General features: G+C 61.9%; 4 protein-coding genes across 12 annotated transcripts; 2 read left to right on the top strand and 2 right to left on the bottom strand.

The window, feature by feature from the left end:
* Nucleotides 1–294: 294 nt before the first annotated feature.
* On the bottom strand, nucleotides 295–6,489 carry GPR137 (G protein-coupled receptor 137). Its single transcript, XM_065408043.1, has 7 exons — nucleotides 6,124–6,489; nucleotides 5,077–5,126; nucleotides 4,173–4,398; nucleotides 3,680–3,829; nucleotides 3,121–3,249; nucleotides 1,345–1,451; nucleotides 295–982 (listed from the first exon to the last, which is right to left on the bottom strand). Exons 1-7 carry the CDS (start codon nucleotides 6,487–6,489, stop codon nucleotides 817–819), a joined length of 1,194 nt encoding a protein of 397 aa, XP_065264115.1. The 3' UTR covers nucleotides 295–816.
* Nucleotides 6,490–8,146: 1,657 nt separating this feature from the next.
* Nucleotides 8,147–10,116, top strand: BAD (BCL2 associated agonist of cell death). The gene is made up of 4 exons (XM_065408094.1): nucleotides 8,147–8,243; nucleotides 8,457–8,614; nucleotides 8,939–9,111; nucleotides 9,724–10,116. The coding sequence occupies exons 2-4, from the start codon at nucleotides 8,491–8,493 to the stop codon at nucleotides 9,850–9,852; spliced, it is 426 nt and encodes a 141-aa protein (XP_065264166.1). The 5' UTR covers nucleotides 8,147–8,243; nucleotides 8,457–8,490; the 3' UTR covers nucleotides 9,853–10,116.
* A 336-nt stretch (nucleotides 10,117–10,452) lies between these two features.
* On the top strand, nucleotides 10,453–26,815 carry LOC135881206 (sodium/calcium exchanger 1-like). 9 transcript variants are annotated; one of them, XM_065407760.1, is made up of 7 exons: nucleotides 10,453–10,491; nucleotides 19,419–20,995; nucleotides 23,322–23,450; nucleotides 23,488–23,674; nucleotides 24,548–24,647; nucleotides 24,852–25,124; nucleotides 26,439–26,815. In XM_065407760.1, the coding sequence occupies exons 2-7, from the start codon at nucleotides 19,500–19,502 to the stop codon at nucleotides 26,813–26,815; spliced, it is 2,562 nt and encodes an 853-aa protein (XP_065263832.1). In that variant the 5' UTR covers nucleotides 10,453–10,491; nucleotides 19,419–19,499. The 9 variants fall into 9 exon arrangements, with proteins under 9 accessions (XP_065263832.1, XP_065263830.1, XP_065263837.1 ...); XM_065407758.1 differs by lacking the exon at nucleotides 10,453–10,491 and having other exon boundaries at nucleotides 19,245–20,995; nucleotides 23,322–23,428; nucleotides 23,550–23,674; XM_065407765.1 differs by lacking the exon at nucleotides 10,453–10,491 and having other exon boundaries at nucleotides 19,380–20,995; nucleotides 23,322–23,428; nucleotides 23,520–23,674.
* LOC135881207 (glyoxal reductase-like) lies at nucleotides 10,755–12,080 on the bottom strand. The gene is made up of 2 exons (XM_065407768.1): nucleotides 12,055–12,080; nucleotides 10,755–11,619 (listed from the first exon to the last, which is right to left on the bottom strand). The coding sequence occupies exons 1-2, from the start codon at nucleotides 12,078–12,080 to the stop codon at nucleotides 10,755–10,757; spliced, it is 891 nt and encodes a 296-aa protein (XP_065263840.1).
* Nucleotides 26,816–27,763: the final 948 nt, after the last annotated feature.

The following is a 27,763-nucleotide window of genomic DNA, read 5'->3' as shown; positions in this document are numbered from 1 at the left end:
TCCAAGGAGTGAGGGCAGAGACGTTGCACACAGTGCTTGTGCCAGGCAAGGGGGGGCGGGAAAAACTACCTGCTGCAGCTCATGCAGTCTGTAGCAGAGCTGGGAACAGAACCCAGGAGTCCTGGCTCCCGGTCCCCCCTACCCCTCCAGGATAGAACCCAGGAGTCCTGGCTCCCAGCCCCACCACATTCTCCCCAAGCTGGGAACAGAACCGAGGAGTCCTGGCTTTCCGCAAAACCCACAAAAGCCACACACAGAGGCTGTGCCACAAACACAAACCTTTTATTGAGCCTGGGGCGGAGGGACAGGACAGCACCAAAGCCTTGGGGTGGGAAGGCAGCGCTGGGGAGAGCTCTCGGAGGAGCCAGGAGCTGGCGTGCATCAGAGGGTACGAACTGGCACCTGAGCCACAGTCTGGCACCTCACGACAGTGTGACCCCCCAGGGATGGTTCAGCTGCAGGCCCGAATCCAGAGGGGGAACTCCCGACATGCAATTCTCCAGCACATTCAGCGCAGGGGGAGGAGACAGTCCATTCTTCCTTTGACCCACGGGTGGACACTGGGATCCCTGCCCAAACTAGCCTGCACCCTCAGAGGCTGCAGCATGTGGGGTGGTGCCAAAGCCATCCCTGTGCGATGGGGAGGGGCGCTGTTTGGTTGGGGGTTGTTCAGCTGGAGGGTGCACAGAGCTGGGTCCCCTCCACTTCCTGCACTCAGAACTCATCCCTCCACATCCCCCCGCCTTCCACACTATTGAGTCCTTGTGGCCCCATTTCACCAGCGTCCTCCTGTGACGCACGGGGTGGGGGGCGCATCTAGGTCTGCGGGGTAGAGTAGAGGCTGTGGTGGTGGCTGGCCTGCACAGTGACCTGGGAGAAGAGCAGGGGAGTTGTGGGGGGCTGCCCCCCCAGCCAGTCCGGATCCCTCCCAGTCCGGCCAATGGCTCCATACCAGCTGCCGCTGCCCAGTCGGCCTGCCAGGCTGCAAGGCAGAGGGGGGGGTTACATGGGGTGGGGGATCCACCCCCAGAGTACCATCCTCCCATCCCACTCCCCAGAATAAGGTCCCCCCCATCTGCCCCACCCCACCCCAAGCAGAGCCCCAGCAGGCATGAATCCAGAGGGGTTAGCTCCCAGCATGCAGTGCTCCAACGCCCCATTAGTGAGACCCCATTGGGGGTCAGTTCTCCTCCAGGGGCCTTAAACCCCAATGGAGGGAGGACCCCCCTGTGGACTCCCTCCCCACCCATTTATTCTCCCCCCAGGGGGTGTTACCTGCTGCTTCCCCTGGGGAGGGGCTCGCTCTGGTACTGCCCGGGGGACTGGAGGTCAAGGGGGGGTTACCTGCTTCCCTTCCTGCGGGGGGGCCCCTCGTTCTCGTATTGCCCGGGGTGGTCAAAGAAGTAGGACCGGGAGCCCCCGAGCTGCCCATTGATGATGTGGTTGGCACTCTGCCAGGGGGCGGAGGAGAGAAGAGACAGGCTATTACTGGAGAGGGAGGCCAGGTTTCTCTTCACCGCCCCCCCCCCCCTCCCAGGTGATTGCGACCCACCAGGCTGACCCACAGGACAAGGGCTGTTCTGTGAGGGGGTGTGTGTGTAGATCCCCCCTACCAGGCTGAGGCCTGCGACACCTTGTAGGGGTCCCCCCCCTCTGCTGTAAGACTCCTGCCCCATAGAGGAAGCCATATTGCGCCAGCCCAGCTGTGCCATGAGGAGGGGGTTGGGGAATCCCCCATTGCTGGGAGGTACTCTGTGGGGGGGGCCCTTCCTGACCCCACGAGCTGCTAACTGACATCTCAGCAGGCCACGCCCCTCCTCCCCGGCCTGGCGTAACAAGTGGGCCTGCAAACCCACCCTGACTGCGAGAAGGGAGCACAAGCTCAGAACATGTCACAAGAGCCGGGGCCAGCAAACGCTGACAGGAAAGGAGCAAACGGAGCCGGAGGCCGACGGATTTAATGCAAGGGCTGCTAAACAAGAGACGTGTCGGCCCAGAAATCAAGGGACCAAAATGGGTGTGTTGGAAATTAGGCCTAACTGGTGGACAAAATACCGAGGGGCTGGGCTGTCCTGCCCCTCACCCCCTTCTGGGGCCCTGCAAAGAAAAGACTTTGGGGACAGGAAAAACAGGCTAATGACACCCAGGGACTGAGACAGGAGACCAGGAAAAGAGGCTGGCTGCTCCCCCATCTCCTGGGACCTCTGGATCCACCATGACATCATTGGGCCTCTGTCATCCTGACCCTAGGAGATGCTCTCATCAGACCGGGCAAAGATGGACCCAGATGACACCTCCACCAGCTTTATTAAATACAAACACCGCCTGGGAGACAGACTGTCACCCCATCCCATGCGTCCTTTTCCTCTCCCCGTTCCTCCATTATTTCTTCTCTTTCCCCTCCCTCTCCTTATGCCTCCTGTCTAATGAGCGGCTGGCTTAGCGGGCCCACACTGCAAATTTTGCAACACTGCCGTACACCTATGACCAAACAGGCAGCTCAAAGCAGTGGCCTGAGGAGCCCGGAGCGGCTGGGGGGGTCCCTGTGCCCAGCCTGTGTTTCTCCAGCAGGGAGGCTGCAGGTGAAAGTCGGCTCCACAGAGGCCACGTTTCTCACTTGGCCAGGAGTTTTAATTTCCTATTGTGTGTTTGTCTTGTTTTGTTTTCTAGGGACCAGGGTGGGACCTTAGCAACGACACCACCCCAACCCTTCTGAACTAACTTCTGCTCCCCACCACGGGACAGTTATTACACCTTTACTGGCACCTCAGAGGCTGCCAGACGGGTTTTGCCCTTCCAGAAACTCCCCCCCGAGGGGAACTGGCACAAGGGCTGGGGTTACAAGTCTGGCCTTTTCACATTTGAAACGCTTTCACTGATTCGCTTCCTTTAGCTGTATCTGGTACCCAAGGTTCAGAGGGTGTTTAATGGGGTGGCTGCCATGGGGCTGAGCAGACCAAGGTCCCTGTACTCAAAATCCCAGTTAAACCTTGGTTAGAGCTGGACAGTGCCAGGGTCACGCAAACATCTTTGATTCTCTGCATCCAGTTATTCCTCCAAAATTAACCCAGCAGGCCCTGCTCCACTCCCCCAATCCTGGGTTCCCGCTGCCCCACTCACCAGGTCCTGGGGAGGGCGGTGCACCCGGAAGAAGCCCACCAGTAGGGCAGTTGGCAGCAACTCCCACACAAAGAGGATGAGGCCAAAGACCAGGTATCCTTGGTCCCCCAGGTCAGTGATCAGATCTGCCTGGAGGGGTGGGGGGAGACCGTTCAGATTCCTTTGGGGGTCTGGCCACCAGCCCCAGGTGCCCCCTAAATTTTCACCAGCCAAAACGAGGCTCTGCCGAAGGGCTGAGGTGCTGCCCCCCCAAGAACAGAGAGCAAACAGTGGGGGAGAGATTGTGCCCAACTCCTCCAAACAGAGAGCTAGAGACACCAGTCCCCATGGAGGGGCAGCCCCCCCAAGTCACCTAACCTCCCCGAACCACACCCACCCCTCCACCACATCCTGGAGCGTCCCCCCAACTACCCTCCACATGCACCATACCCCCCCCAGCCTTCTGGAGCCACTCACTCCCCCAGCCCCGCCATCTCCACCCACAACACCTTGCAGGCCCCCCTGCCTCTCCATCGGTGCCACCCCGCTCCCTGGAAGTACCTCCCCTGTCTGCACTGACCTGGTCCGAAACATTGTACCAGTCGTAGTCGAAGGAGTCCAGCCGGGTGTGGGAGCTCAATGCCAGGGCCACCAGGTTGTAGCAGGCACGGCTGGCGTGCAGCAGCACCATGGTGCCACCCATGGCTGCTGTCTGGCACACTGTGGTGCCCTGGGGAGGGAGACAGACAGATGCAGGCACCATTCCTGCGACTCAACCTCCCGAACCCATTCCCACAGGATTCCCATCAGGCCCGTGGGCCCCCCCAAACCCACCCAGGTAGCATGGTCTCTGGCCAGTGCCAGATGGCACCTCCTAGAGGGAAGCTCCATGTCCCATTCCCCCCAACCCTCTGTCCAGCCAGTCCCCCACAGGCTGGGGTCAGATCGGAGCCAGCGCCCCCTAGAGGTGAAGGGCCCAGTATCCCATCCCTAACCCTCCTGAGCCAGCCAGTGCCCCGGCTCTGGGACTGGATTGGAGCCAGCACCCCCTAGAGGAAAAGGATGTGTCCCACCTTGGCCTGCAGGTAGAGGCTGGTGCTTGGTGAGCCGCGAGCCACGAGGCAGAGGCAGAGCGCCAGAGTGATAGCACCCAGCACGAAGAGTGAGTCATTGATGAGGACACGGGTCAGCACCACGGCCCAGGGCTCAGCCCGCCCCAGCCGCACCACGAAAGCACAGGCCACGTTCACTGCCAGGAAGAGCAGGCTGGCGCCCAGGCAGGCCCCCCGCACGGCCAGCCTGTGGGAGAAACTGAGACTGAGGGACCAGCCTGGAGACATACTGTTCCCCTCCTGCCCTGGGGGGCAGATCTACTCTGCCAGTCCCTTTCACTCCCCCCCCAGCTCTGCTGCCCCGTCCTTACCCGATCCCTCTGCAGAGCATTCCCTCCCCTCCAGATCCTTCTTCCAGACTCAGTGCAGCTCTCCTACTCCGTTCCCTGCCCCTCCCACTCTCCCCAGATCCCCTCCCCACCACAGTCTCCCATCCTTGCCCCTCCCCCATCTCTCCAGCTTCCCCCTCCTTCCCCCCAGCTCAATCCCCTAAGCAGCTTTGCTGCTGGGCTCAGAGGATGCGGGGGGGGGAGGTGCCCACACAGGGAGCCAGTCCAATCCCACTCCTCCCACCAGCCTTTGTTCCAGCCCTGCCCAGGGAAGGGGGGTGGGCACAGAGCCTCTATGCCCATTAGGCCAAAGCCACCAGCACCAGGGAATGTGGGGCACGGAGCCAGGCTGGGGGTGAGATGGCCCCAATTCAGCTGAGTGACTTCTGGATTTTATCCCTGGGTCTGGAAGGGGAGTGGGGTGTAGTGGGTTCCAGTGGGGCGAGGGGGTGTCAGGACTCCTGAGTTCTATTACCAGCTTGGGGCATGGAGGGGCTATAAGTGACCGCATGGGTATGGGGTGGGGGGATACTCACAGCCCTTTGGTCATGTTCGGGTGGTACTTAGCTTTAGCCTTGAACACCACCTAGGGAAGGGGGGCAGAGTTAGGGTCACAGCCTAACGGGCACCCCTCCACCAGCACATGCCCCTCGCAGCGTGGCTGAGGAGGCAGAGTCCAAGGGAGATGAGTTGCAAAACATCAACAAACAGAACATGCCCCCCCACCCCCAACAAGCCAGACCCAACCACGGTCAGAGCGCACCAAAGCCAGCAGGGGATGCAGCAAAAATTGGGGGCACAGCAGCAACAGGTGCAACCCCCCATGTGCAGCCCCTCCCCCGCAAAGGGAGAGAGGCTGGGTCTCTGGGGCCTGGTCATCCCTCACAAGACTCACCACTAAGGGCAGGATTTCATTAGAGGGGAAAGGTCCCATATCTCATTCCCCACACCTCTCACCAAGCCAATCCCCCCTACCCCGCCCCACCCCACCCCACCCTGTCTGGGGACAGACTGGTGCAAGCGCCCCCTAGAGGGGAAAGGCCACGTTTCCCATTCCTCAACCCCATAGCCAGATAGTCCCCTCCCTCCATTCCACTCCTCCTCCCCCCTACCCCAAATGCTTCCCCAACTGATCTTCTGTCCCATGTTGGAGTCCTCTCCATGGGGCAGGGACAAGGCACTCAGCATCACAGGACGCAACTCTCTGGAGTCTGGACACTCCTATGACCCCATCACTGGGGTATCTGGGCACCCCCACAAATATTTATGCAAGCAGCATATGAAGGGAGTGGGGATTAGTGGGTTAGAGAGCAGGTAGGGGGCTACTGGGTTCTGTCCTCAGCTCTGAGAGGGGAATTGGGTCTAGTGGGCTAGAGCTGAGTTCGGTCCCCAGCTTTGGAAGATGAGTGGGGCTTTAGTGGTTAGAGAAAGAGTTGGGAGCCAGGACTCCTGAGTTCCATCCCCAGCTATGGGAAGCACCAAGCAAGGAAAAGTGAAGCCAGGTGTGCAGAAACCCAAGTTGATGGCTTTTACTCACAGGGCTGAGCCGTGAAGCCCCCCCCACCCCACCCCAACCTGATTACCTGGGCAAAGTAGAGGTTCATGAGCGTCAAGGTGAAGAACTGGAGGCAGACGGGGCAGCAGTAGAGCAGCCAGTAGAGGAAGGGGCCCAGCTGGTTGGCCTTGAGAGTGTTCTTGAAGTAGAAGGAGAAGAGCGTGGTGCGGAGGGTGGCCCAGAGCAGGCAGAGGAAGAGGAAGACGGTCTGATAGCTGAACTTCTTGTGCCGGTAGAGCAGCACCAGCCACAGCTGGGCATAGACTGAGAGGAAGAGCAGGGCATACAGCGCCGTGTACAGCGCTGTGAGCCCCAGCTTGACCGCCGGGGGAAAAGCTGGCGTCAGGCGCTGGGCTGGCACAATCACCGTCAGGTTGCTGGCAGTTTGCTCCATGCCCAGCTGTCTCTTTGAGGGGAGAGTGGGGGGGGCTCAACTAGAAGAGGGCTATGAGGGGAGGCATCCCCTGAGAGCCGGAGGAGGATATAGCAAGGCTGGTATGGAGAAAGAGAGGTGCTAGGGGGATGTGGATTGTAGCAGAGAGGGTTTGAGGTGCCAAGGGGGGGGGTGCCCTACTACAGCGAGAAACAGTTTATCCTGGGCTGAGGGGTTCTATTGCTGGGGGCACAGCTTGTCCTGGGGGATTTCCCTAGGGGAAATCTGTCTGTCTTGGGCTGGGGGTGCCAGTGCTATGGGGGGGCAGTGTGTCCTGGGCTGGGGGTACTGCTGCTATCGGGGGCAACAGCGTGTCCAGAGATCAATTCCCTTTCCGAAGTGCTGAGTCCAGCATGTAGGGAGGGAGAACCAGCTCCCGTGGATGTATGGGAAAGGGGGGGGTTCCAGCCCACCAGGACACCCCCCCCCCCAAGACAGTTCCCCAACAGCAGTACCGGCTGTGGGCATCACAGCCTCCCCCACAGGAAGAGGCAAAATCCTGGGGAAAGAGAGGCCAGGGGGAGCCCGGCAGGCTCAGGCTGCTTCATGGCAGAAGGGGGTGGGGTGGTACAGGTTAGCGGGCGATACGGAGGGCTTGGGCCCTGATTCCCAGTTGGGGGGATTCTCCTGCCGGAGGTGAGGGGAATGCCCCCAACCCTAATACCCTCCCAGTTCAATGGGGGTCTTCTCTGCCCCCTCCCCAGCCTCACTAGGCACCAGGGTCCCCTTCCCCCAAGGGTCTCCAAGTTACAGAGTCCCCCACTCCTTCCCCCCAGCCTGGGGGTCCTCAGTTGGGGGCTCCCCTCCCGCTGCGCCCCAGCACGAAGGTGCCCGGACTCCTGGGTCCCCCGACCCACCCCAATTAGGTATCCTCTTCAAAGGGTCCCTCAAAGTACCCCCAATTTGGGGGTCCCTTAGCGCTCCCCCCACTCGGGGTCTCCCTTTTCCCTCCCCCCCGGCCCTCGGACGCCAGGGTCCCCTCACTCCCTGCCGCTAAGAGACCCCCGCCTAGAGTCCTCGGACGCCTGGGTTCCCCGGCTTCAGTCGCGGCAGCGGCGATGACAGCAGCCGGCAGCTACTAGCTGCGCAAAGCGCGTAACCTTCCCCACCCCCACGCAGGAGACGGGCCCGCCCCCCCGCGCAAACGGCGTAAGGCAAATCGTGAAGAGTCCCGACCATAGAAAACGAGAAGCGAAGTCAGGGAGAGCGCCACTTCCTGCCGCCATCTTAGCTATGGGCAAATGAAGCGCCCCCACCGAGCGCGCCCCCATATCCCCCAGAGCCTCCACCCCACTGCCCTGCATCTCCCAGCGCCCCCACCCCAGTGACCCCCGAACAGCCCCCCCGAACCTTTGCACCCGCCGACATGTCACTCCCCCCAGCCCAGTGCCCCCCACCGCCTCCGCACCCCCAGAGCCCCTCCCCCAGCACTCCCCTGTGCCCCACACCAGTGCCCCCCCTCAGCGACCACACCCCAGTCGCCCCGCTGGCAGGAAGATTGAGGGGGTGGCGTGGTTGGTGCAGGCAGCCTCATGAACCCGGGGCGGGAGACGGGGCAGGCTGAGGTCACTAGGGGGCAGGGCTTCCCCCGTGATGTAGGGGATCTGTGATTGGGCACGGCTGGTGTCAGTCCCTATTGCCCGGGTGACTGTGGCTGGGCCCGCGATCCCGGGTGTAAATAGGGGGGATTGATTGATAGCACACACCCCCCGCGGGTGAGTGAGGGAAGGGAAATCCCAGGAGCTGAGGGGGAGACGGCGGGGGCTGGAGGGGGACGGGATACAATCCCAGGAGGGTGGGAGAGGGGAATCCTAAGTGGGGGGAGGGGCAGGGAGATCAGGCAGTCCCGGGAGTATATGTCGGGGACTCCTTTCCCCGAGTGAGGGGCCCGGGGCTATGCACCCCTTGACACTCCCCTTCTCTTGCAGCGCGGCGCCCGGGCGCCATGCCCCGTCCCTGAGCATGTTTCGCATCCAGGAGTTCCCGGACGAGGTGTTCCCGGGGCGAGGGAAGGAGTCGCCTCTTCCCCCCGAGTCGCAGCGGGGACACACGCCCGGTTCCAAGCAGCCAGACACCCCCACAGCTGGTGAGAACCCCCCCACCCCGCGTCCGGACTGGAAGGGGCAGCCCTGGACCCAGCATGCTCATCCCCCACCCCAGAGCATTGTCCACAATGGGGGGTCACAGAACTTTCCATGGGGGGGGGGGACTTCTGCCCCATGTAACACACAGCTGGGGGGATTCCCCCTGTCCTAGCTTCCCCCCTAGGTGGGGCTCCCAGACCTTTCTGGGGGAATTCCCCATCCCCACAAAGCCCCCCCTTCCCCCCCAAATGCCAGGGCTTCCAGCCTTCCCCTGGAAGTGTGTGTCAGTCCCTGATCTCCAACCCCTCAATTTCCTCCCCCTGCAGAGGTGCGAAGCCGGATAGGGTCAGACCCCCCATCTCTGGAGCCAGAAGTGCAGGATGAGCCAGGTGGGGCATTCCGGGCACGCTCCCGCTCAGCCCCCCCTATCCTTTGGGCTGCCATGCGTTACGGGCGGGAACTGCGCAGGATGAGTGACGAGTTTGACGTGGCGCTGCAGGTGAGATGGGGTTAGAAGGGGAAGGGGGCACATGGAGAGGGGATGACCCCCAGGGGGAGGTGAAACAGGGAAGAAGGGAGGACACAATTCCTTGGGGGGCAGTTGCACTCAAACTGCCAACCCAATGAGCTCCCCCATTTCCAGGTCTCAAGCCGGAGACCTGTGGCTGGCATGGAGAAGGGAACCATAAGATGCTGGCGGGGGGGAGAGAGGATTTGGGGAGGCTAAAAAGACCTCCTCACTCACCTCAGAGGAACCCCTCCAGCATCCACTGGAGGTGGGTCCGTCCTTCTCTCCCCCACACACATTAGGTGGGGTGGCATTGCTCAGCGGGCCAGGGCCATCAGCATGCAGTGTCCATCAGAGAGGCAGCCAGCTGGCTCGCCCACACAAGGGGGGGTGGGGGGGAGGGCAGGCATGGAGCACTGCAGAGAGAACTGGGAGAAGTGGGGGGAAGCACCTGGGAGGGCAGTAGAGGTGGGGGGCTGCCAGAGACGCAGTCGGGGGTGTTCATGGGAGGGCTTGCTATGTAGGGGCAGCATTTGCAATGGGAGGAGGCACTTTCAGTGGGGGTGTCCCCACTGGGCTCTCACCATCTCCCTCCTCCTCTAGGTGCTGCCACGCCCCAAGAGTGCAGGCACAACATCCCAGCTGCACCGGGGGAACAGCTGGAAAGAAACCCTCCAGGCCTGGTTGGGACACAGACCCGCCCGTGATGCCCCCCCCAGGAGCTCCAAGTGACTGCAGCTTCCCTGCTGGGGGGATGGGACCAGCCCCTTGAGGGCAAGCTCTGCAGGATGCCAGTCTCCTGGGAGGAGGGAGATGTTGGGGGGAGCTCTGCATGGGACATATTCCCCCAAACAACTCTCCCCTACCCAGCCCTCCGGGTAGGCAGCTGCCTGTCTCCCCATAGGGTGACTCCCCACATCTATCTCTGGAGGGAGGGGGGAAGAGGCTGGGTTTTTTACACTATCTGGGGAAGTTGTAATAAAAACCGATATTTTTTATGGCTGCCTGCATTAGTTTTTTATTGCATCTCTTGTGGTGGTACAGCCACCGTCACAGGTGCCCCCTTCCAAATCCTAGGCACAAACACAGACACCTACGCTCCCCACTGCCTTCCCCGCCCCAGCCACACACACCTCCCACAATTCCCTGTCCTGCAGCACCGTCCCCGCAACCATGCACGCCTGCCACTGCGCTTCCCCATGGCAGCACTGCCTCCCCCATCCACAGCACTACCCTCCAGCCACACGCACCTGCCACCCCCTCCCCTTCTTCAGTACCACCCCCGACCACACATACCTACCAACCAGTCCCCCTCCTGCAGTGTCCTCCACCCCCTCAGCCACAGCCACAGCCACACGCATCTGCCAACCTGTCCCCCTCCTGCATCACTGCCCTCCCAACCAAGCATGCCTGCCACCCTGTCCCCTGCCTGCAGCACCGTCCCCCCGGTCACATGTGCCTGCCACCCTGTCCCCCCCCTGCAGCATCACCAACCTCTCCAGCCACATGTGCCTGCCACCACCCCCGAGTTCTTTCCATCATCCCTCCCCCCTGCAACAGTGCCCCCTTCCACGCATGCTTACCCCCAACAACACCCCGACCATGCCTCCCCACACACATATGCACCTTCCACTTTATGTCACTCCACTGGGGTCCCAGCAGTAGTGCCTGCTGCAGTCCATCGCCCCCAGCTCAGCCATATCCTCTGGCCTGAGGTCCCAGTCCCAAAGTTGGGCATTCTCGGCCAGGCGGGTGGGGCTGACAGACTTGGGGATCACCCCCACACCCTGGTGCAGGGCCCAGCGTAGAAGAACCTGGGCAGGGGTACGCCCCTGGCGCTCTGCCACCCGCCCTACCTCTGCCCGCCCCAACAGCTGCCCACAGCCCAGTGAGGCATAGGCCTGGAGATGAATGCCATGCTGCTGGCAGAAGTCCCATAGCTCCCGCTGGGGCAGCTCTGGGTGGAACTCCACCTGCAGCACAGCCGGCGGCACCCGGCAGTGGGCCAGCAGCTCCTGCAGGTGTCCCAGGGTGTAGTTGGAAACGCCTATGGCCCGCAGGTGCCCAGCGTGGTGCATCCGCTCCAGCGCCCGCCAGCTCTCCCAGCGCCGCTCCCGATTGCCCTTGTCCCCTTGGGGCTTGCCCTGTGTGCCTGGCCAGTGGATGAGATAGAGATCCAGGTAGCCACAGGCTAGTTGCTCCAGGCTACGCAGGCAGGCGGCCTCAGCTTCGGCCTTGCCCTGGTCCCGTGGACCCAGCTTGGTGGTGAGGAAGACGTCAGAGCGTGCTAGGCCATGAAGGGGCAGCAGGGCCCCCAATGCCTGCCCAATCGCTGCCTCATTGCCATAGACAGCAGCTGTGTCAAAGGAGCGGTAGCCATGGGCTAGGGCAGCTTCCACGCACTGGGACACCAGCTCAGCCCCTTGCAGGCGGAAAGTTCCCATGCCAAGCAGGGGCATTCGGGTTCCACTGTTCAGTAGCACAGTCTGCTCCGTGGGCCTACGGGAGGAATAAATGCAGGTGTTAGGGATACCACCGCCGCTCTCAGGGCAGCTACTGGAGAGAAGGCGTGTGCATAAAAAGCCGAGCCACAACCATGCACGAGAGGGAGGGGACGCCCATGCAAGCCTGCGCCACGAGCATCCAAGGGGATATGCGTGTGAACCTGCCCCACAAGTGCGCGAAGGGAATGAGGGACTCGCCCTAGCATGCACCGCGAGCGTGCACGAGATGTCTGTGCAGAGCTGCACCCCGCGAACGTGCGAGGTGGAGGGGATGCGCTTATTGACCCTGCACCGCCCTCGCCCCAGGGAGCCAGTGCACCCACCTACTGAGTCCTGCTACCCATGGCCCAGGCACCGCCCCGCCGGCGGCACTCCCCGTGCCCCAGGCGATCCCTGGGGCTCTGCCCCCAACACACACACACCCACTCACCCAAGCGACACCCCCGCCTCCTCCATGGCTCCAGCGCAACTTCCTCCACGTGACCAGGGGGCGGAGCCGGGACCTTCCAATCCCCGTCGGGGGGCGGAGCCACGGCTGCAAGGGCCGGAATTAAAAGATTAGTCAAAGGGCGAAAGCGCGCTGCGCGCACCTGCGAGCTGTCCGGCTGCTGGCGAGCATGGCCCGGGCGGGGCTGCGGTCATGCCGCTCCCCCTGGTGCACACATGCAACCCTGGTGCTTTAGATCTGTCAGGATGCATCGTGCATGCACGTACCCCACGCGCCTCACGAATAAATTGGGGTGCAGGTACCCCACTTTTTACCCCTGAAGGCCAGGCATAAATCGGGGTGCACAGGTGCACCCCACGTTGCACCCCTGCCCTTTAGCTATAAATCAGTTTGCATGGTGCATGCATGTATCCACGCTGTAGCCTTGTGCCTTGGGTACAAAACGGTTTATGTATGTACCCCACACTGCACCCCCTGTGCTGCGGGTATAAATCAAGGTGCATGGATGTACCCCATACTGCACCTGAGGCTTAGCTATAAATTGTGGCGCACAGTGCGTGCCCCATGGGTATAATTCAGAGGTCAGAGTTTGCTGAGACCGCTGCTATCATGCTGGCCAATATTGCCTCTGTTTCTTTGTACTCTCATCTGTTTGTATTCATCTGTTCAGATTGGAAAGGGTTTGGCAGGGACTGTCTTTGTTCTGGTTGTACAATGCCTAGCACAATGGGGTCCTGGTCCATGACTGAGGTTCCTAGGTGCCACAGTAATACCAATAATGAAGGGTGAATGCATGTACCCCACATTTCACCACTGTGTGAATCCTTGGTGCACCCATGTACCCCCATGTTACACTCCTGCATCTCAGTAATAAATTAGAGTGCATGGTGCATGCACCGACCCCACACTGCATCCCTGCACCTCAGCTATAAACCAGTGTGCACAACAGCATGCATGTACCCACACTGCATGCCTGCACCTCAAGGTGCATGCTCAGCATATGTACTACGTGCTTTTATTGCTGCGTGGTCTCTACCTGCATGCCACCTGCTATGTCTCTGTTCTTAGGGGTCCACAGACACCCCATGGCAACACGTTTGTGACATGTGCATTCTGCTGTGGGCATCTCCTGTGGTAGAGCTTCTGCCTTATTGGGGGCCCCTAGCACAGCACTCAGCCCCACACCTGGGGGGAATCTCCCCAGCCCCAGGACCCAACAACAACCCTGTTACTCCCCAATCGCATGGGCAACATCTTCCCCCCACCTTACCCTGTTAGCCACCAGTCCTGACCCAGGGGAACTGCCCCTTCCCCAACACTGCCCCATTAACCCCTCATCTTCTGTGGAAGATCATGGAACCCCCGCCTCTTTATTTCCCCTTCCTCACTTGACCCTGTGTGAACCCCCCTCCCCTGCCCAACCCTGCCCCCCGACCATATTACCACCCCGCCTCTGGGAGAGCCCCTGCCCCTTGCTACCCTCCTTGTCCTGGTGGACCCCTCATTCCCTATTGCCCCCCCCCCCGTGCGCTCGGGAGTCCCCTCTCCCCCCGACCACATTATCTCCCTGCCCAACCCCGGGGAACCCCCTTTCCCCCAGACCCCTTAATCCTGCCAACCCCAAGGGAGCCTCCCCTCCCGCCCGCCCCCAATTCTGCTCCCCCCGCTCTCCATGGGGCGCCAGGGCTGGACTCCCTGGTGCGGAGTCTGAATGAGCCTGCAGGGTGCAGAACCAGCCAACGACCGGCAGAGGACGCCCCGCATCGCTTCCTGGGCGCTGGTTTGGAAGCAGCAGCTTGGGGTGGGGGGCGGCGCAGGAGTAAATGAATCCCGAGCCACCCCTCCCCCTGGGAGCGGACTATGGAGTCCGCTCCCAGACTCCATAGTCACCCCCTGTTCCAAGGGAGACCCCCATGCATGACTCAGCTCCAGACCCCATTACCACCCCTCAGCCCTGAGTGTCCACTCGCCCCCCTGATCTCACCTCAGACCCCAAACCCCCCACCCCAAAGAAACACCTGACTCCTAATCCCATATACGCCCCTCAAGCACAAGGAGGGCACCCTCGCTTGAAGCCATAGCCCAGCACCCCCGCCCCCCAGGAAGCCTTCTTCATACCGATCCCCATAGCGCCTCCCCCACCGCATGGGAGCCCACACCTCCCAACCCCGCCCGCACCGCATGGGAGCCCCCATAGACTCCGCATCTCCCTCACCCCCCAATGGAACCCCCTCATCTTCCAGCCTGGTATCTCCCATCCTTTGCCCCCCTCAGCTCCCCCCCGCTCGCTGCAGCCCCAGCAGATTTCAGTGCTGACCTGCCCCATCTGCCAAATTGACCCCCCAAGCCGGATTTAGCAGAGGAATATACCTGAGCCGCCCCCCCCCATACCGCCATAAACCTGAATGGGGACATAATCCTGCCCTCCGCCCCTCCCCGCACCGGATGAAACGCTCGGAAAACGCCTACTGAAGAGGGGGACTCCCGGGACCCCTCCCTCACAGTGGGGGGAGGAGGGAAGATGCCCCCTCCTCCCCAACCCACTCACTGGGGTGGGACGAGGGCTGGGAGCTCCGGGTGGTTTGCAATGGAGCTGGCTAGATGGGGGAGTTGCAGGGATCAGATAAGGACACGGACTCTTCCCCCTCCGTCTTGGAGCCGCAGACAATGGGGGTGTCTGAGGACTGCGACGAGGGGAACAGCCAGACAGGACTACAGAGTAGGGGAGGGAAGGGGGTGACTGGGAGCTCCCCCCACATCCAACGCTCCCACCACTCCCTACAGCGCCCCCTGCTGGGAGAGGCGGATCTGGAGAAGCCAGGAGCTCCCCCCACAGCCAACGCTCTCACACCCCCCTCCCTACAGCGCCCCCTGCTGGGAGAGGCGGGTCTGGAGTAGCCACGAGCTCCCCCCACAGCCAGCGCTCTCACACTCCCCTCCCTACAGCGCCCCCTGCTGGGAGAGGCGGATCTGGAGAAGCCAGGAGCTCCCCCCACAGCCAGCGCTCTCACCCGCTCCCAGCTGCGCCCCGTGCTGGGAGAGGAGTTGCGGGGATCACCTGGAGAACGATGGGGGGTTGAGGGCAGGTGGGGAAGCATTTGGAGGGGGAATTGGCGGCTGAGGACATATGCTGGAGAGAGTGTGTAGGGGGGAACTTGGGGGGGGGGCAGTGTCTGGAAGAGAGGGATGGGGGGAGGGAGCTGGGGTCGGGGAGCAGTAGAGACGCAGCTGGAAGGTTTCCTCCTCCCTTCCAAGTGTCTGGCTTGCAGGCGTGGGTGCAGAGCGGGGGGGGGGGGGTTACTAGTTTTCAATGAGGTGTATGGGGACCCCCGTGCACTGAGCTGCCCCCTCCATCTCGGTTCCGGCGGCAGGGTGAGGGTGTGCTGCTGTTTTGCAGTGGGGGTCCCCTCCCCAGGGCACTCCCCCTTCCCGGCACCGCTGGCCGTGCTAGGAGCCCCCCCGCCCCCCATTGCAGTCTGCGCACGGTGCCCTCCCCAGCCATCCATCCCTCGCCAGGGTGGAGCATGAAGCTGCCAGCGGGAGCATCCTCAGCCTGTCCCCGGCAGCCGGGCTCGCTCCGCCGTTTTGCTGGTGCCCGCAGCCTGGCGGCAGAGGGGTCCCCGGCCCCCCCAGATCGGGGGGCAGCTCGGCTGGGGGGCTCTGCAGGAAGGGGCGGAGGCACAGGCTGTGGAGGGGATCGTGCAGACCCCCCCCCCTCCTTTCCCAGCTGCAGATGGACCAGTGACTCCAGGAGCAGCCCTGTGCCCCCTCGAACGCCAGCTAACGGGGGTCCGCTCCTTTGCTCCCCACAGATCTGAGCAGCGGCGGGGGGAGCGTGTGTGCAGCCCGCCCCAGAGGGGAGGTGGTTCTGCGACCTGATCCCACAGCCCGGTAAGGGGGAGCTCGGGGAGAGGGGTTTGGGGGGGGGAGCTGCCCCCCATGGATCTGAGCGGGAGGTGTGTGGACGCTGCCTTGAGGGGGGAGGGAAGCGAACAGTCCCCCTGCCCTGACTGATGCCCAGGGAAGACCCCCCCCCCGGGGGGTTCTGGATGGGGGGTGTGGGGGAATCCTGCCTCTTTTACATCTTTAATCCCCCGGAATTTATTTGCAGCTCCCCCCAATCGAGGAAAGTTGCATAGAGAGAAAAAGGGGGGATTTGGGAGAGGTAAATTTGGGGTGGTGGTGGAGGGAGCTGTTCTGCATGTGTCCAATTCTGCATTCCTGGGCTGTCTTGCTGGAGCGGGAGGAGGAGGACCCAGACACCAGGGTAGCCACATGGGGGAAAGCTGGGAGGAGGGGGAAGGGATGGGGGTGGGGAGAGATTGCTGGGATGTGTTGTGTATGTCTTGGAATGGGGGGCTGGGGGCACAGGAGACCTGGCCCCAAGACAGGGGCGGGGGGCTGGGGAGATGGCTCTGGGCTACAGGGGCCTGACTCTGGCTTTTGTGGATTTAAAAAAAATCTTGCAAACAGCATGGGGCTGCCCCTCCCCCACCCTATAGAACTGCCCCCCAAAGCTGATGCTTCCCCCACCAAACTTCCCCCTCCAACCTTGGGGAGCTCCCCCTAACCCCCACAGAACCCCCACCTGGGGCTCTTCCCCCTCTACAGAGTCATCCCTCCATCTCCCCCAACATGGGGCACTGAGTCTCTGCTCTGGGACTCACTGCCCCCCACATTGGTGTCAGCTTGCCCCTGGGGCTCTCCCCTCCCCCAGCTCTCCAAGAAATTCTGCTGCCTGACACAGCTTGGGCTCAGCTGCCTTGCCTTGCAGGCTTACCCATGGCCGCTGTGCGCCCAGAGCAATGCCTTGCACACTCACCCATGGCTCTTGCACACCCGGAGCAGCACCTTGCATGCTCATCCATGGTCCCTGGAGCAGTGCCTTGCATGCTCATGCATGGCCCTCATGCACCCAGAACAATGCCTCACACCTGCACCCCTGGCCCCCGTGCACCCAAAGCAGTGCCTTGCATACTCTTCCACAGTCCTGTTCACACTCCGGTGAGACCCCCTGCCAAAGAGTTCAGGATGGAGGCACCTGGCATGGTCTGAGGTGAAGTTCATGTGCCCCCCAGCCAGCCCCACCCTGCCCACTCCTGCAATCCTAGCCCCCAGGTCTGTGGAAGATAGTCCAGTGCATATTCACCAGCACAATCTTTGCATGCTCACCCCTCTACAAGTGAAACCCTGCCACACTCTCATGAGTGCCTCCTTGCACACCCTACTGTCCCTTAGTGCACCCCTCGCAGAATCTTACTGTGGGGAGAACTGCAACCCCTTCCCACCATGTGCTGTTTCGCAGGACTGCAGCCTGCTTGGCAAAGGGCATCCTCCCCTCATGGGGAGGAGGCTCCTACCTCCAAACTGGGGGAGAGGAGAGTTGCAGGGTGTAAAGTGCTCCCAGGGGGAGATCACTGTTATAGCTCAGCCTGGCACAGGCTGTGGGGACAGGAAGGCAGCTCAGGGAATGGGGGGACTCTGGGGATGGGATGGGGGACTGCAAGGGGCACAAACTCCCTGGGGACAGGGTGGGGGGAATGGAAGTCAAGGAAGAACGTGAGCTTCTGGGACATTCGGTGGGGTAGGGAGCGGCTGGGACGGAGGGCTCCTCCAGGCACTGGCCGCCAGCCCCATCTCTGGGGGGTTCCCAGTTGGTGCTGATGCAGGGGGGTGTTTGTGTGTGTGTGTGTGTGGTTGTGGGGGTGAGGCGCCAGCACAGGGGAGGAGTGTGAGCTGAGGTGAGTTTGGGGGGAATGGAGGGAGCCAGCATGGGGGGGTGCTTGAGCTGTGGGCACCCACCAGGATGGAGGAGGGAGTGCCCACACCAAACTTCACTCCCTGAGCAAATTATTGGGGACTCCTAAAAACCCATTAAACTCAGCACAGGAAGGGTCAACCCCTGCAGTATCTCCAGCCCCAAGACCAGGGAGTCACCCCCACACACACATGGACACAGGCCGAGTGAGGTGCTGGAGTGGGGGCAGACACCACATTCACAAGCTCTGCCAGGACCTGGTTGGAGGGGCACTGGTGTGGGTCTGAGCTCCCCACACTAAGCTGGCTGAGGGGGTCACTCCCGACTGCTCCCCCTAACCCTGCCATGGGGTCAATCCTGCTGCCCCATGGTGGGGAGGTTAGAGCCCCCTAATGCAGCCTGATGGGGCTGCTGGTGCCCAGCAGGGCTTGGAGTGGGTACAAGGGGCCCCCCTCCCCTCAGTACCCATCTAGGGCAAGCACCAGCCCTATGGTGCCCAGCTGGGTCCAAGCCTCATTCATGTCTGACTGGTGCTGTCTCTTGGCCCATTGGGCACAGATGGGTCCTGTGAATCAGCTACCAGCGCTGCCTTGAAGCACTGGCATGGATCATGGGGCACAGAGTCAGAGAACCCAGGGGTCCTGCCTCCTAGCATTCTCCTCTCCCTCTCCTCCCTCCCCCACTGAAAGACTCCTGGGCAGGGCCTCCGAGAGCGGGTTCGGGCCCCGGTAAAAAAAAAATTTGGGGCCCCCCAGCAAGGGCGGACCGGCTAAACAGGGCTGACGAGAGGGTTGGGAAGCCGGGCTCCGGGCCCCCTTCCGGACCGCCAGGCCCCGATAATTTGTACCGGCTTCCCCCCCCCCCCCATCGGCCTGGGTTCCATTTCCAGCTCTGGGAGGGGAGTGGGTCCAGTAGCTCAGGACTCCTGCGTTCTTAACCAACCCCCTGTCTCCAGGAGGGGAGGGGATGCAGTGGGCAATGGCGGTTGAGCTGGGATGCAGTCTGTTTTGCAGCCTCACCTGTTAAAAGGGTCAGGGTGGGTATTGCCATGGTGGTGGAACTGAGGGAAAGATGGGGAGGAATACACCCTGGGGGAAGTGTAATTAGGAGACCCTCATGGCTACTTATGGATGGATGCTGTGGCCCCGGGACTGCCTGTGCCGCTCAGAACACCCACCAGTTCTTCCTAGCTTTTCCCCTCCACTTCATGAGGGAGTGGGCACCCCGTTCTACCCCCAGATCCCCCCAACCTCACAAGGGAGCAGCCCCACCCATCACCTTCCAGCCCACAAGGAAGGGAATGACCTCCCAGCCCTTCTCCCCACGAGCACCACTAGGTACCATGTGTCCTCCTCATTCCTCACTATGCCCCCTCCTCTCTTGCAGGTTCTGCCTGCCCACCCCCACTCCCACCATGCCTCTCCTGTCCCACCTTGGGGCCTCTACCATCTTCCTCCTCCTGGCCTTGAGCCTCCCGCTGCACCAGGCCAAGGTGGAGGAGGGTCTGGGAGGCCCATCCCAGGGAGCATCATCGCTGGATGGGGCTAATGTCAGCACCTTGTGCCAGGAGGCCTCAGAGTGCCAGGAGGGGGTGATCCTGCCCGTGTGGCTACCCCAGAACCCCTCGGTGGGCGACAAGGTGGCCCGGGCCATCGTCTACTTCGTGGCAATGATCTACATGTTCCTGGGCATGTCCATCATTGCCGACCGCTTCATGGCCTCCATTGAGGTTATCACCTCGCAGGAGAAGGAGATCACCGTGAAGAAGGCCAATGGTGAGACCAGCACCACCACCATTCGCATCTGGAACGAGACCGTCTCCAACCTGACGCTCATGGCGCTGGGCTCCTCGGCGCCTGAGATCATGCTCTCCATCATTGAGATCGTGGGCCACGGCTTCGAGGCAGGCGAGATGGGGCCCAGCACCATCGTGGGCAGCGCCGCCTTCAACATGTTCGTCATCATTGCCGTGTGCGTGCATGTGGTGCCCGAGGGCGAGACACGCAGGATCAAGCATCTGCGCGTCTTCTTTGTCACGGCCGCCTGGAGCATCTTCGCCTACATCTGGCTCTACCTCATCCTGGCCTGCTTCTCCCCCGGTGAGGTGGAGGTGTGGGAAGGCCTGCTCACCTTCCTCTTCTTCCCCATCTGTGTAGTGCAGGCCTGGCTGGCTGACCGCCGCCTCCTCTTCTACAAGTACGTGCAGAAGAAGTACCGCGCCGACAAGGCCCGGGGCCTGATCATTGAGACGGAAGGTGACACAGCCCTCCCCAAGCTGGAGGTGGAGCTGGACAGCACCCAGGCCAATGGGGTGGGCGAGGCAGGCAAGGACGGGGATGAGGAGGCTCGCCGTGACATGGCGCGCACCCTGAGGGACCTGCGGCAGAAGCACCCAGAGAAGGACATGGAGCAGCTGATTGAGATGGCCAACTACCACGTGCTGGTGCAGCAGCAAAAGAGCCGAGCCTTCTACCGCATCCAGGCTACCCGCATGATGATCGGAGCAGGCAACATCCTGAAGAAGCATGCGGCCGACCAGGCGCGCAAGGCGCTGAGTCTGCCGGAAGTGCGCCCTGAGGACGACGACTCGCTCACCAGGGTGACCTTCGAGCCAGCGCTCTACCAGTGCTTTGAGAACTGTGGCGCCGTGGTGCTGACGGTGGAGCGGCGCGGTGGCAACGTAGCTCGCACGGCCGTGCGTGTGGATTTCCGCACCGAGGACGGCACGGCCAATGCTGGCTCGGACTACGAGTACGCCGAGGGCACGCTGCTCTTTAAGCCGGGCGAGACACAGCGTGAGATCCGCGTGGGCATCATCGACGATGACATCTTCGAGGAGGACGAGTACTTCCGTGTGCACCTCAGCAACGTGCGGGCTGCCTGGGCTGAGCCGGGTTCTGAGCCGCCCCCCAAGGCCTGCCTGGGCCCTGCCGCCACTGCCACCGTCACCATCTTCGACGACGATCATGCCGGCATCTTCACCTTCGAGGGCGCCTCGGTGCGGGTCAGCGAGAGTGTGGGGGCCGTGCGGGTGCGGGTGCTGCGCACCTCAGGGGCCCGGGGCCGGGTGGCCCTGCCCTACCGCACCATGGAGGGTACCGCAAAGGCTGGTGAGGACTACGAGGAGGCCGAGGGGAAGGTGGAGTTCCTCAACGACGAGATCACGTGAGAGACATGGACGGGGGAGATGGGGGGAGTGCCAAAGAGGAGCAGGTACAAGTGGGCAAGGGCAGGGAGAGCAAGGTGAGGAAGAACAGGGTGTGCGTGACAAGGATCAGGCGGTGGGGCTGTGGGGGAGCCGTTGGGGGGAGGGGACAGCTGCTCCGGGGGCAATCAGGGTGCTGGGTAGCAGGGAGAAGGGCACCTGATGTGTATGTGAGAGGGGCAATGGCCAGGGAAAGGCAGGTCAAGGACAAGTTGTGTGTGTGTGTGTGGGGGGGGGGGGATCAGAGGAGCAGGTATCTGAGGGGAACCAGGGATAACAGGAGGGCCATGGTTTGGGACTGAGGGGCACCGGCAGAACTGGAGGGCAGAGCCCAAGGCTGGGATAGCAGGGGGCTGCACATCAGAATGGAGGGGCACTGGCAGGGGGCTGAACGAGGCAATTGTTGGAGCAGCCATTCTCCCCAGTGCTGAGTCTGGAGCCCATGTGGGGTGGGCGAGCATCTGCACTTCAGCAGACCTGGGGGCAGGGGACATTTGCTGCAGCCACCTTGCAGCTCCAGATACCAGGGGTTCAACCCCAACCGCCTTGGGCAATTGGTAAAGGGAAAGCAGGGGGCACCGAGTCCCCTCCCCCACACTGTACATGGGCTCCCCTCCTCCATCCCTTGCCCCCTAGCCCACTCCCCAATTCAATCAACTGTACCAAAAATGAAACTAATTTCAGAGAAGGATACATTCCCCCCCTCGCCCCTCCCGGTGTCTCCATGGCAACAGTGAGCTTTTCCCTCCTAGACATAAGCCCAGACAAGGGGTTGGGGGAGCCCTGAGTCTCCTGTTCACCAGTGCAACGAAGGGGGGCGGGCATGCGTGTGATGGTGGTGAACCAGTGAGTGTGAGCAGATGGGAGAGCGGTCATGCCCCCCTGGCGGGAGCAGAGCCCAGCACACCAGTTCTCGGGCGCGGTGCATGCGAATCGATGGGGCACAGCCATGGGCTCCCCCAGGAGCTTGCCGGCCTGTAGTGGGGTAGCTCAAGCCAAGGGTACAAGGTGGGGGGGGTATTAGGGCTCTGTACTGGGGGGTCAGTGATAGTGGAGATCGGGGGAACATTAGGGCCAGGCAGGGCATATGGGGAGGGCACAGGCTGTGCTGAGAATGTGAGACGCTCTGTGCTGAGATCCCTACAGCTGGCAGATAAACCTCCCTTGCTCCCCCTCTGCTCGTCTCCTTCCCCCCCACCCGCCACAGCTGCTCCCAGCACTGCCAGAGCGAAGGGCCCTTTGTGCTCATAATTAGAGACCAGAACAGATGGCACGGGGGGGCGGGGTACGGCCAGTGACTGCACTGCCAGGGCCTGATCCCCGAGTGACCACAGTGGGGGGGGGGTTGCAGGGAGCCCACAGTTGGGATAGCAGGGGGCTGGGGATCAGGATTGAGGGGGACTAGCAGAGCTGGGAGGGAGCGCCCAGGTCTGTGAGGGCAGTGGACTGTGGGGTGGAATTGAGGGGCACTGACAGAGCTGTATGGGGTGTTGCCCACAGCTGGAATAGCATGGGACTGGGATTGAGGGGCACCACAGAGCTGTGGGGGAGCCCAGGGCTGGGGGAGCAAGAGGGGTGGGATCGAGGGGCACCTGCAGAGCTAGGGGGACTCTCCGGTTCACTAATGGGGTGAAGCAGCCAATTCCCCTGTGCTCTGTTAATGGCCAATGGGATTGTGGGGCCTGGAGCCGCCTCCCCAAATGGCCCAAGCCCATTGGCTGATCCCCCTCCCTCCCCCCCACTCAGCGCTGCAGCATCCATTAACCCCCAACCTACTGCTTGACATTTGGGGGAAGGGTGGGGAGTGATGAGGGGGGACAGAGATCTGTGTCTGAGGGGCGGGTGACAGGTGGGCAGGGAGGTGTCGCAGTGGAGGGGCTCAGTGGGTGGTTGGGGGAAGGGAGCAGAGGGGTGGTCTTCCCAGCTGTTCCCTCTTGTAATTACCTGCCCCAAATTAGCTTTGAGTTGATGCTAGCTGGGAGGAGGGATTAGTCATGGGGGTGACAGCCTGGGCAGCGGGCTGATTGTGTAAAAGCAAAGATGGTAGCACAACCCCCTCCTTATGGGGCAAGGTCACCCCCCTGAATCAGGGGCCACAGACCCTCACCTGCTCCAGTTGGAGCAGACAGCCCAGGATGAGTGCCTCCCACTCCTCACATGCAGCAGCCTTATCACCCTGTGCCCCACAACCAGCACCCCCATCTCACCCTGTGCCCCACAACCAGCACCCTCAGGCCCCCAGTGCAGCACCCCCATCTCACCTCGCCTCCCAATCTCTCCCTCCAGGAAATTCATCGAGATTAAAATAATCGATGACGAGGAATATGAGAAAAACAAGAATTTCCACCTGGAGCTGGGGCCCCCTGAACTGCTGGAGATGGGGCTGCGGCACGGTATGGGGGGGCACAGCCCATGGTATTGGGGGGTGCGATGGGGGTGGGGCACTGGGCAGCACAGGGAGGTGGGGTGGGGGAAGCCAGCGAGTAACAGACCCTCTGCCTCTTCTCACCACAGGTGACTCTAATGAGAACCGCCCCACTGAGGGGCAGGAGGGGGCCACCATCGCCAAGATGGGGTGTCCCAGCCTGGGGGAACACCCCAAACTTGAGGTGGTGATTGAGGAGTCCTACGAGTTCAAGGTAAGTGCCCAAGTGTGCCCCTTCCCTCCTTCCCCCATGTACTACCTGTGCCCCCTCTACCCCATCCCTCTGGCTCCCCATGCACCCCTTCTGCCCCCTGTCAACCCCACACCACCCCTCCCCAATGTCCCAGGTGCTCCTTCCCCCAGACCCCACAGTATCCTGTGCAACCCTTCCTACCCCCCATCCCTCACTCCAGGCACCCCGCCAGTCTCCCTCCCCGTGCTGAGCTGGGCCGGAGACCAAGTCCACCAGCCTCCCCCGAGGACATCTCCCCCACTCCATACCTGCCCACCACGTGCTGTCTGCTCCAGTGCCCTATCTGGCACAGTGGAGTGGGGGGCAGGGGGATGATCCACCAGACTAAGGGACAGTTGCTTTCTTCCCCCAGGGATCCTCGCCCCCCACCCGTGTACCTCACACGAGGCTGCCAGAGCCAGGAGGCCTTTGAGGAGCGCACATGGAGCCCAGGTGTGAGGGGGCAGTTCCCTAGGTACACCACCAGCCCCCCAACATCTTCCGGCTGCTCCCAGCCTCCCCCCATTGGCATCTCAGCTCTGGGCTTCGCCCTGCTGTGCCCCGATATTGCCATAGCCTCCACACTGGGCCTTAGGGGCAGAGCCGTCCCTTAGGTAGGGCAAATCAGGTCACCGCTCTGGGCCCCACACTTTGGGGGGCCTCACGGGCTGATACAATTAGCCAGTGCAGTCGGTCCCAGAAGACATAGGTGCAGGAACTAGGGGTGCAGGGGCTGCTGCTAATGCAGAGCAGGTCCCTCAAGCCAGTGGGGGCTTTGTCCCAGGCCCCGCACCCCCTAGAGATGGCCCTGCTTAGGGCTCTGCCCCCCATCTCACCCCTCTTTATCCCCCTCAGAGTACTGTGGACAAACTGATCAAGAAAACAAACTTGGCGCTGGTTGTGGGGAGCAGCAGCTGGAGGGAGCAATTCGTCAGTGCCGTGACGGTCAGCGCTGGTACGGAGGGGTGGGGCTGGAGGAGGAGAGGCTGGGGGAGTGCACCCCACCCAGGGATGGGCAGGACTTGGGGGGTGGGACCCTACTCTCTCCTGCCCCAGGGCACAATGAGGAGGTGGGCGAGGAGCAGTGAGGGGGTACAGGGAGGCAGGGGGAGGAGGTACAGGGGGTTACCCCACTCTTACCTCTTGCCCCCCCACCCAGGGAACGAGGACGAGGACGAGACGGGCGAGGAGCGGCTCCCGTCCTGCTTCGACTACATCATGCACTTCCTGACAGTGTTCTGGAAGGTTCTCTTTGCCTTCGTGCCCCCCACTGAGTACTGGGGGGGCTGGGCCTGCTTCCTTGTCTCCATCGCGCTCATTGGGATGCTCACCGCGCTCACTGGCGACCTGGCCTCCCACTTCGGTTGCACCGTCGGCCTCAAGGACTCAGTCACTGCTGTGGTCTTCGTGGCCCTTGGCACCTCCGTGCCTGGTGAGTGGGGCAGGGGACTCCATACAGGGGCTCCATGGGGTGAGGGGCTCTGTGCCTGGTGAGTGGGGCAGGGGACTCCACACAGGGGCTCCATGGGGTGAAGGGCTCTGTGCCTGGTGAGTGGGGCAGGGGGACTCCACACAGGGGCTCCATGGGGTGAGGGGCTCTGTGCCTGGTGTCACAGAGTCAGGGCTACGGCCCAAGCCTATAACCAGTCTCCTGGGAGTGACCTCTTTAGCGGGCTGGGCCCCAGGGACCCACAGTTCCACTGGGGCAGGCCCATGGCCTCCGAGACTGGGCCTTTGGCACCAGCGTTCCCTGTATCTCCCTGGGGCTTCCTGCAGCAGATCCAGCCAAGCCAGCAGGAGGCTTGGACTGTTCTGCCAGGGCATATGCACAGGGACACAGGCAGCCTTTTCTAAATGGGGTTCCCATCGATGAGTCACCTGGCTGCTACAGCAGCTGAAAATGCTCAGGTTAGCACAGAGGAGGGGTTAAGCCGTAGCCTACCCTGGTCAAATCAGTGCCCTGCTGGGCCAGCCAAGCTGTGCTGGACTCCAGCTCTGGCATGCTCTCTCTCTCTCTCCCTCTCCCACTGGTCTGTCTTCCTGGGGCGTTAGGAGTTGATGGTTCAGTCCTTGGGCATCTTTGTCTTGCGGGATGCTTGTGGATTTGGATCGGTTTCAGCCTGTTTAATAGCCCTGTTCGTTCCACGCATCCAGCCAGGTGACACCCATATCTCATGCCTCCTGCACTGTCTTCGCAGAAGACTTGCACTTATTTGTTACAATGCAAAGTGCAGAGGGAAACTGAGGCATGCATAGGCTTCATAAAAATAATACAGAAAATCCCCACTTTGTCACACGTGGTGAGTGGGGGAGTGCTGCATGCGGGGGTCTCTGTTTTGGGGTGGAGTGGGGCAGTCGGGGGGGCTCTATGCTTGGTTAGCGGGAGGTGGTAGGGAATGTGGCATTGGGTGGGGTGCTGTACTAATTCCCCTCCCGTCACCCCCTGCATCACCCCCCACTAACTTTTCTCTTCCTCTGCTCACTCCTCCACTGATCTAACTGAACTCTGCCCCACTAATCCTCCATGCCCCTAGCCCCCATGCCCCACATAAACCCTCCCCCTGCACCCTCACTGACCCCATTCCCCCCTCCCAACCCCTCACCCCTATCAATCCCTGTCCTGCCTCCATTAAACCCTTCACCCATTAACTCTTTACCCTGTCCTCCCCCACCAGCTCCTCTCCCCCCATTAACACTTCACCCTGGCCTGTCCCCATCCCCACTAACCTGCCCTCTTCCATTGCAGACACCTTTGCCAGTCGGGCAGCGGCAATCCAGGACCAATACGCGGATGCCTCCATTGGCAATGTGACGGGCAGTAACGCAGTCAACGTCTTCCTGGGCCTAGGGGTGGCCTGGACCATTGCGGCCGGGTACTGGGCGAGCCAGGGCCAGCGCTTTATGGTGGCCCCGGGCACGCTGGCCTTCTCCGTCACGCTTTTCACTATCTTTGCCCTGCTGAGCATCGCTGTACTGCTGTACCGGCGGCGCGCGCCTGTGGGGGGCGAGCTGGGGGGTCCCCACACCCCCAAAATCCTCACTGTCCTGCTCTTCTTCTGTTTCTGGCTCCTCTACATCCTGCTGGCTGCTCTGGAGGCTTACTGCCACATCCAGGGCTTCTGAGGGGTGTGGGGGTGAGAGACAGACCCCCATTCTCTGGCTGGTGGGAACCCCCCCAGCCTGAGCTCTGGGTGGGGAGAACTGTCCTGCCCCAGTCCCTGGGAGGCGAGGCCTCTGGCTGGGGGTGGGAAGCACTCAACAGCTCTGGGGAAAGCCCCTCACACTGCCTGGGAGGCTATGCCCCCAGCTCAGTGCTCCACAGGGGGGGCAACAACAGGTGCTGCAGGAGCAAAGGACATTCCAACCTCCCCCATCGCCTGCCCCCTCAAACTGGGGAAGCCTCCCACACTGCAGAGTCCCCTTCCCACACCCTGGGCACTCCTCCAGCTTGGGGGAAACCCCCAGCCCCCAACTCAGTTCAAAAGGGGACAAAGGACATTCCAAGTGTAGACTGCCCCCCCCCCCCCAGTGCACTTTGGATTTAGCCGGGGGCAAAGGTCATTCCATCCACCCCCACCCCTGAGAGCCCTTCCTGCCCCAAGTCCCTCCCACCTGCAATCTCCCTACTTGTGCCATGGGGTAGCAAGGACCCAGGAGGGGGTAACCCTGCCTGCAGGTGGCAGGATAGTTGGGGGGGGGGGGGAGGGGGAGGTTGTTAGCAGGGGCTGGTAGGGAATGTGGCATCTGGCACATAGCAGCAGCCCCACCCGCAGGGCTGCAAGGTCAGCATACAAATGTGGGGGCGTGGCAGGCGGGGACTGGGAGGCTCAGTCTCTCTCTCTCATGCACTTTGTTTTTAAACCTCCCTGCTCCCAAGCACAGGGACCCTTGTGTCCCCCACCCCAAAACACCATTATTAATGAACTCTCACTAGGACAAGGGGGAAGAGACCCCCCCATGAGGTCTCAGTGGGGGAATAGGCTCCAAATTCAATATTGGGGTCACCCCCATTGCCCGCCAAAACAGCACAAAGTCTTGCTAACGAAAATAGCAACAAATTGGGGTCCATTC

Source organism: Emys orbicularis, chromosome 7 (assembly GCF_028017835.1).
Source record: "Emys orbicularis isolate rEmyOrb1 chromosome 7, rEmyOrb1.hap1, whole genome shotgun sequence".
Lineage (NCBI taxonomy): Eukaryota > Metazoa > Chordata > Testudines > Emydidae > Emys > Emys orbicularis.
The sequence above is the reverse complement of the archived record's forward strand: the minus strand, read 5'-3'. Positions and strand labels throughout refer to the sequence as shown.

Bases quoted from the DNA above. Each gene is read 5' to 3' on its own strand.
- GPR137 (XM_065408043.1), bottom strand. From the start codon at position 6,489: ATGGAGCAAACTGCCAGCAACCTGACGGTGATTGTGCCAGCCCAGCGC. The intron at 5,127-6,123 runs GTAATCAGGTTG...CCCCTTCCCTAG, and splicing joins TGAACCTCTACTTTGCCCAG to GTGGTGTTCAAGGCTAAAGC. The intron at 4,399-5,076 runs GTGAGTATCCCC...TTTCTCCCACAG, and splicing joins CCGAACATGACCAAAGGGCT to GCTGGCCGTGCGGGGGGCCT.
- LOC135881206 (XM_065407758.1), top strand. From the start codon at position 19,245: ATGCCTCTCCTGTCCCACCTTGGGGCCTCTACCATCTTCCTCCTCCTG. The intron at 23,429-23,549 runs GTATGGGGGGGC...TTCTCACCACAG, and splicing joins GGAGATGGGGCTGCGGCACG to GTGACTCTAATGAGAACCGC. The intron at 25,125-26,438 runs GTGAGTGGGGCA...CTTCCATTGCAG, and splicing joins CCTTGGCACCTCCGTGCCTG to ACACCTTTGCCAGTCGGGCA.
- LOC135881207 (XM_065407768.1), bottom strand. From the start codon at position 12,080: ATGGAGGAGGCGGGGGTGTCGCTTGG. The intron at 11,620-12,054 runs GTGAGTGGGTGT...TTCCTCCCGTAG, and splicing joins GAGGCGGGGGTGTCGCTTGG to GCCCACGGAGCAGACTGTGC.
- BAD (XM_065408094.1), top strand. From the start codon at position 8,491: ATGTTTCGCATCCAGGAGTTCCCGGACGAGGTGTTCCCGGGGCGAGGG. The intron at 8,615-8,938 runs GTGAGAACCCCC...CTCCCCCTGCAG, and splicing joins GCCAGACACCCCCACAGCTG to AGGTGCGAAGCCGGATAGGG. The intron at 9,112-9,723 runs GTGAGATGGGGT...CTCCTCCTCTAG, and splicing joins AGTTTGACGTGGCGCTGCAG to GTGCTGCCACGCCCCAAGAG.